This window comes from Nematolebias whitei, chromosome 5 (assembly GCF_014905685.2).
Source record: "Nematolebias whitei isolate Nwh7 chromosome 5, NemWhi1, whole genome shotgun sequence".
Taxonomy (NCBI): Eukaryota; Metazoa; Chordata; class Actinopteri; order Cyprinodontiformes; family Rivulidae; genus Nematolebias; species Nematolebias whitei.
This window is the reverse complement of record NC_056502.1, coordinates 12116733-12124489: the sequence shown is the minus strand read 5'-3', so window position 1 is coordinate 12124489 and position 7757 is coordinate 12116733. Positions and strand designations below refer to the sequence as shown.

General features: G+C 37.6%; 1 protein-coding gene and 1 long non-coding RNA gene across 2 annotated transcripts; both read left to right on the top strand.

The window, feature by feature from the left end:
* The first annotated feature begins 343 nt into the window (after positions 1-343).
* On the top strand, positions 344-1144 carry LOC119409672. The gene is made up of 4 exons (XM_037676575.1): positions 344-478; positions 586-670; positions 783-964; positions 1040-1144. Exons 1-4 carry the CDS (start codon positions 404-406, stop codon positions 1142-1144), a joined length of 447 nt encoding a protein of 148 aa, XP_037532503.1. The 5' UTR covers positions 344-403.
* Positions 1145-1278: 134 nt separating this feature from the next.
* On the top strand, positions 1279-4382 carry LOC119409931. The gene is made up of 3 exons (XR_005186807.1): positions 1279-1348; positions 3664-3903; positions 4332-4382. It is a non-coding gene; the product is annotated as an uncharacterized LOC119409931 (long non-coding RNA).
* The last annotated feature ends 3375 nt before the right edge of the window (positions 4383-7757 follow it).

The window sequence follows — 7757 nt, the reverse complement described above, 5'->3', positions numbered from 1 at the left end:
ATTTAGCTCATTGAGTGCTGTTCACGCAGAGCTGAAGCCTAGCAACAGGTCAAACGCATCACATTAACATTCATCAAAGACTCGGACGGAGGCTCAGTGATCAGAAATGGGAGACAATATTTGATCATGAAGTCATATGGGAGTTTTCTCCCATCATACAGATGAGCAGGAAAAGGTCAGTGCCCTCTGCGTTGTCACATGTGAATTAGCTTTTAGCTTTTCAGTCTAATGGCACAACCAATAGTAGCTTGTTGATTTTTTTTTTTAACTCAACTCACAAAAGTAACATAATTAAGAAAATACTGAAGTTCAAACTGTTCTTTTATTTGTTGTAGTAGATGAACACATTTGGTTGTTCATTGTCTGATTGGGATAGTCTAATGTGACTGGACGATACTCCAACATGACAACATACATGCTGCAGACTCTGTTTACTTGGACATACAGGGGGATACTCTGCACCTGCAGGTTTCTTTGGGTGAGTAAATGCTTCCAAAAAGAGTTATTTTATTTCCATTATGATGACTTGTAATAATATATTACAAAAGCTGTAAATCATGGTGCCACTGTTCATTTGGAGTGTAGATTTGCCCGTACAATGCTATTAAATTCATACCAAGGCAAAAATACAAAACAAAGGAGGAAAGCAGACCGGTGAAGCAACTTGTTGGTAAGGCTTTCATTAAAAAAAAGGCTCTAAAATACAAAAAATAAGGCTTTGTCTGTAAAACTGCATTAGGGTAAAGTTATAATAGTCTTTTGTTTAATTTGTTGTTTAACAGCTTCTAAAACTAAAGTGACAGCCATCCCAGGTAGCCCTGATCGTGTGAATGTCCTGAATAAAAGGCTGACCAAAACTGAGCGAGAGATCCTGTCCCTCAAGACCAGAATTACCTGTGAGAGAGCATCATGGGAAATGAGGTTTTCTGAGCTGCAAAGACAGCAGGAAGAGCTACGTAATCAGGTGTGCTTCTGAAAGTGTGTGTATGTTGTTGACATGACTCTGACTCATCATCAACACTGGCCTTACTCTCCTCAGTTCGCCTCTGGTGCTAAAGAGTTGGTGAAAGTGGGCCCTTGTGACGGTCATGGAGAGTCAGGAGTGGACAGCGGAGAGGTGTTTGATGAATGTTCAGGTAAATGATGGGCAAATCATTTGTCAGTAAATCTGAACATTGTTACTCAGTAACAAAGCTACTCTCTGATGAACAGGTGGTTCTCACAAACACAGACGGTTCAAAGTGTCATCAAGAGGTGACGGCTGTTCATGCAGTTTGTCAGAGAGCCAAGTATCCTTGTCATCCCCGCTGAGCTCAAGACCTACTTCCTCTTTATCTTCAGTCTATAGGTATTGAAGGAGAAACTGCATGCAGTTAGAAAAAAAGTTTGACACATTTTAATGAATAATATGGTGTAACAGCAATTTTTTTAGGTTTATCTTAGCACAAAGACTGGAAAGAAGGGGAGACAACTAGTTACATTTTGTTCACTAACAACGGTTAATTTACTACACAGTAAAACCTGCTGGGTCAAAAACAAATCAATGTTTAACCCAACACTGGGTCAGATAGTCCTACTTAACTGAGCAGGGTTAGGTTATTGTGCTAACGTAGCATACTGAGTTAAGCTGTCACCCCCCCAAAAAATGGATACAACACCCAATTTGTTTAAACAGAACTACTAAAATGTTTATGTTAAAAGTAACGTTTAAAAATCTGGATATTAGATACTTACAAGACGTGCTAGCTAGCTGTTGCTAACTGCTATTGGCACCAGGCAGCTAGCACCAAATACAGTAGTCCCTCGCTACTTCGCGGTTCGTTTATCGCGATTTTTCAAAATAAGATTGGACACGACACAAAACTGGCTGATTGATGGATGAGCCGCACGATCATCATTCATCATTGGAATTTTTATTTAAAATAAATTATTTTAAATTATTTAGCACCTGCTGCACATTTGTGCAGCCCATAGGCGTCCCAACCATTATATGTGAAGGGGACATGTCCCCCCCACATTCAAAAACCGTTCATTTGGCCCCCCCCCCCCCCCCACCCACACACACTTTTACTATGAAACATTAGTTCAGTCGGTGCTGTTTCTTTCTTTGTGAACAAATCCATTCCACTTGATTAATAGAAGAATACTCGAGCCACTAAAACTCCACTCCAGGTTTTCCTGGTTACCTCCAACTCTAAACAGCAGTGCTTCTCCTCTGTCTCCTCCTGCCTCGGCAGAAAACGCGCAGTGGAGGAGATGGAGACACCTCTGTGTTAGTCGCTCGCCAGTTTAGCGAGCTCAGTGCGGGCAGTTGTTGGCCAGGGGGGATTGATCATAATGGTTAGGAGGCTGCGAGAGGAGCGCTACGTAGCATCTTAGCTTAGCAGTAACTGTGACGCTGTAAGAGGCTGCAGGTGTAAGAGACGCTGTGTGTTAAGGTGCATTAAAGTTAAAATGTCTTTAAAACCCCACACCTTAGTGTCCTCAAATGTTGTGAGAAACATCATTTAGATGAGTAGTGTTGAACACAAGTAAAACAGTCTAGTGGTGATGTTTTTTATTTCTCTATAACCACAAATAGTGTTGACCTGACGTTCTGTATTAAAGTGTATTAAAGTTAAAATGTCTTAAAATACCCACAGCTGAATTTACACAAACTTGGTGAGAAAATGCTTTAAATGTGTGGAATTAATGGAAATCTAGGTGAAATGCTGTTTTTTTTTTGTACACTGTACATTTTTTTTACGCGCGCATGCACACACACGTGCGCGCTCACACACATCATTGTGTCCCCCCCACATTACGGATGCTTCGGACGCCCTTGCCAGAGCTGCAGAAAAAGCTTCCTCCTGCAACTGATCAGTTGTCGGGGAAATGGGCGTGGCCAAGAGCGCTTGCAAGTGGCAAAGAGCAGCTGAGGCAGGGAGCAGAGATAATGACATTCTGTGCTTTTAGAGCGTTTAGAGTTTAGAAATATTGTTTAGACTATTACAAGAGTGTGGGAAGGGTTTAAAACGCCTTTATATATATATACTACTACTACTACTTACTACTTGTACTACCCCTACTTTGCGGTTTTTCCACTTATTGCGGGCCTTCAGGGTAGGGATAAACGAGGGACTACTGTAATGTTGTTTTAAGAATGCAAACTCACTTTTTAGTGCAAGCTTAAGTTCTTTAAAAAAGCCAACAAGGTTAAATACCGTCTTATTAGATCATAAAGCAGAGGTCCAGCCAGGTTTAATTTGGTCAAATTCTGGCTTAAAATGGCGGACTATGAAGATTGACATGGCTCATCTCTGAACCAACCACTGAGTCAAACGTTTTTAACCAACATTTGATCAACCCAACCCAAGACACATCAGCTTTATCTCAGCAGTTGAGTTAAGTCAGCAGGTTTTAGTTTGTAATAATTTTAACAACTTGAAAAGCTGTTTTAAATGGCTCCTAAAATAAGATGAGAATGATGGATACCAAGTTTTTACACAAGGTTTCACAGATTTTGGCAATATCACTCATTCCAACCCAACAAAAACACAACCGATTGGTAATTAGTTGGATAAAATCCTTCACAGATCTTGTGCTCCTCAAAGAGCTCATTATAGCTGGGTAGATCAAAAACACAATCTTTGTTTGTTTTACTAAATATTTTATTTTTTCCAGTGAGCAGTCACGAAGGACATCTCATGGGCCTCATCGGGTTTTTGTTCCTCACTCACCTATGGACTTGCAACTGGGTCACCGGGTCAGGATCATGCTGCCATCTGGCAGGATCAGCACAGGAACAATTCGTTTCCTGGGACACCTGCAGGGGGAAGCAGATTTCCACCTTGGAGTGGAGCTGCAGACTCCTGATGCAGCTCTGGGTGATGGCAGTCACAGTGGACAGAGCTACTTTGACTGGTAACTGCTTTAATTTGTAAAGAAATCACATCATTCATGGTTGAATGAAGACAAGAAGGTCTATGTGGTGTCAGTTACAAGTATCTCAGCATTTCACTTCTCACAAAGTCATGTGACTGCTTAAAGACATTTTTATTTTGACGTCTTTTAAAAGTTGAAATTATTTCCAGCCGTTTGAAATCTGACATTAGTTCATTTCTGAAAAGAAATAGTGTGAGTAAAAGTGCCTTCACATGTTTGCAGAGCTGATTTAGCAAAGTTCAAGCCTTTTTAACAGGTACAGCTTTTAAAAGGTGAAGCATGAGTTTTCTTGAGTGAAAAGACTAAAAACTTGTTCCAAAGTCGCAGTGAAGTAGTGAATGCCTTTACATATAAATATCATGTATTTATTTTTGGTATTGATTCTAACATTATTTGTTTCTTTGCAGCAAACCTGGATATGGTGTCTTTGTGCCATTTCACAAACTACTGATGGCCTGGGAATAATGGAGAATTTCTCACAAATAGGTTAACAAATGGTCTGCTATTCATGTTGTGGATAACTTTTCATGGTTAAGACAAATTTTGTATCAAAAACCCAGAAAAGACATGTATGACTGCTGAAATCTCTGTAGAAGACCTATAAAATCCATTGTTATCCATTTAAAACAAATAAAATTTTATTCCAAGGCAGTATACAAAGTATGTTAAGTCATGACTCTTTACTCAAGAACCTGTCTTCCAATCTGTGCTCTAACAACAACATGACTAAAAGTGAATGAAAATATGTATATATTTTATGTATACATTGAAATGACTTCCATGTATTGTCTGGACCAGTGGTTCCAAAACTTTTAACATTTTTGACCAACAAAATGTAAGTCACAGAAACTTACTGCCACAAATTTTCCTGGTTAACAAGTAATTTAAAGAGCCTCATCAACCATTAGATCATTTTCTGTCCATTTATGACCATTTTCATCTATTTGTAACAGTTTGGGTTAGACATGCCTAGGTCTGTCACAATAACACATTTTGCTGGGCGATTAATTGTCTCAAAAATTATTGCGATAAACGATAATATTGTTTGAAATTTGACGATAACTAGTAATTATCGTCAAATTTAAGAATAAATGTTTGTTCATTTTTGTGTGTAGTACCTTTTTTGACCACTAGATGGCAGTATAACACCGTTTGAACTAAAAAATGGATAGTGAGGGAGTGAGCAGTGTATCTTTAGGAAAAATGGGAGGGAGGTCTTTCCTGTTTTTCGGTTCTCAAAATGGTGGATGCTCGGTGTGGTTTGAGCTCTTTAGCATAGGATTTTTACACAACGCTTTTAATTAAAAAACAGAAAACAAGTTCTCAGCTTCTTTTTGCAGAGAAAAACAACTTTTAGAAGAAGGCACGGGTTTCAACCGTGAATTTTGGAGCTTGGACAAGATGTAGTTTTTTTTTCCTAGGTTGGCCTGCTAGCTTAGCTTCTCAGCTTAGCTGCTTTTAACGATTCATAAACGTGATTTTGGACGTTTAAAATGGATTTTAAAGAGAAAAGAGAAAGGGAGGGGTCAGTGAAAAGCACCAGAGTTGAGCTTTTTGTCATCCAGTGTCTTCAGTAGAAAGAGAGAGACGAAACAACAATAAAAGCTAATAAATGAAAACGAGGCAGATAATTTTCATTTATCATGCGATTAATTGATTTTTTGTTTATCCCGACAGGCCTAGACATGCCACTGGTGTTCAGTTTTAAAGTCAACTTTATTTCTGTAGATGTTTTCAAGGCTCCACACATCAACCACCAGTCTAAACCAGAAGTACAAGACATATATATATATATATATATATATATATATATATACACAGTATACATATATTTTCGTTTGTTTAAATATTTGACTAGCATGAAAAAATTCTGGTGTCATCTCAATAAATCACCCCATTTTACAAACACAGCATACATGAAAGTTCAGTTTTCTGACCGGTTATCTGTGACAGTAATATGTTGCCAATTTAAATGAATAAAACTGCTGAGTAACTATAATCCATTTTGCCAACCTCAGCACATAAACTATGCAAGGCTACAGTAGTCACACATTTTGTAACATGCTGGTGTAATATGAAGAGTTGGTAATTAACCCACTCAGGACAACTTGTTACAGTTGTACTTATATATTCAAACTTTTATAAAAACAGTACAACTACAATTCTAAAATACTTCCTTTACATCAGTGCTGTTCTGACGATCCGTTCATATGACTGTTTGCTTTGATAACACACATGCTATTTTAGTTTCCTGTGGGCGGTGTGCATTATTCACATTTTTGAAATAGTCAAAACAGACATGAGTCAAAACAAATAGTTATAAAGTTCACTAAGTTTAGCCACGACACCTTTGAAAGCATGACCACATGCACGAATTATTTAAGAAAAACAAGTTCAGGCTAAATAAAATCTTTTGTGCGATCTCAAAATGGAAAACAAAGAATTGTAAAGACGCGCTTTTTCTTTTTGTTTGGTTGAAAGCACACTTTTTTTAAGCTGGACCTGAAATTATACAATACAGCGCCAAGTCACAACAGAAGTCATCTCAGGGCATTGTACAAAAATATTCACAAACATTAGAAAAGCCAATTAACAGTACTAAAAGTTCTCTATCTAAGGAAGCCAGCAGATTGTGTTGAATCTTCACTTAGTCGCAGTCTCCCATCCCGAGCAAGTACAAAGGAGACAGGGGAAAGGAAAAACTCCATATTAACGGGAAGAAACCTCCAGCAGAACCAGGCTCAGGACGAGTGGCTATCTGCTTCGATTGTTTGGGGTTTGAGAGGACAGGAAGGAGAAACAGACACAGAATGACAGGTCCAGGTGTACTTTCTATTGGAAGAAAGACAATAAACACGTTAAAGATAAAAAATAGTTACAAGTTGCGAGTAAAAACACCAGCAGAGGGAGGAAATGTGGTAAATTTGTCATCCAGCAGTCTAAGCCTACAGTACTGTGTATATACAGTATATATATAATATATATATATATATATGTATGTATGTACGTATATGTGTGTGATAAATCCCATCAAATGGATAAAATGCTTCTACAATTTAAAACAATGTTACAATATATATTTTAGTCTTTGATAAACCCGTTTGAAAAAGGGTAGCGTACACTTAGTTATTTTTATGCACATAAAATCTTATTTCACTTTAAGCAGTAAGAACAATTCAATGACAAATATATCTCTTGAGAATTTATTTGAGAGAATTCCACATTTTATTGTTTTGTTAAACCATACAATGTATGCAATGCATACATAATTTAGATTTTTATTTACAAGTGTTCTTTTCATGAAAATGACACATTTACAGGAAAATTATGCACATTTAGATGCATACATGATTTTTGTTTTATTTGTAGGCATCTGTTTCATAAAAAAATGCTGCACATTTATCAGAAAAGCAAGTTGGCACACTGGGTAAATCCCTTTAGCTGCAGGACAAGAGAGTCTCTCAGTTCAGATACTTGAACCAAATCAGGAGTGTACCTAAATAAAACGATAATACTGAACAAGCAGGCTGTTACGGAGAACTAAAATGAAAGTAAAAGTATAAAAAATATTCATTACTGCACAAGAACAGATAACACTTGATACAATGTGTATCAACAGTCAAAACTCTAGAATCTCAGTCATCTGTGGTCTAGAGGCCTTTTCATCCAAAATATGGATGACATGAATACATTTGACTTTAATGTCATACAAATAAGTCAGAACTGACCGGCTAAACTGTTTATAAATAGAATGGCACATTTCACCTGATTAGTTTTAAATTCTCCCCTTGTGACAGGCGGTTTAAAATCTTCTCCAGTCATTTTCTGTTCAG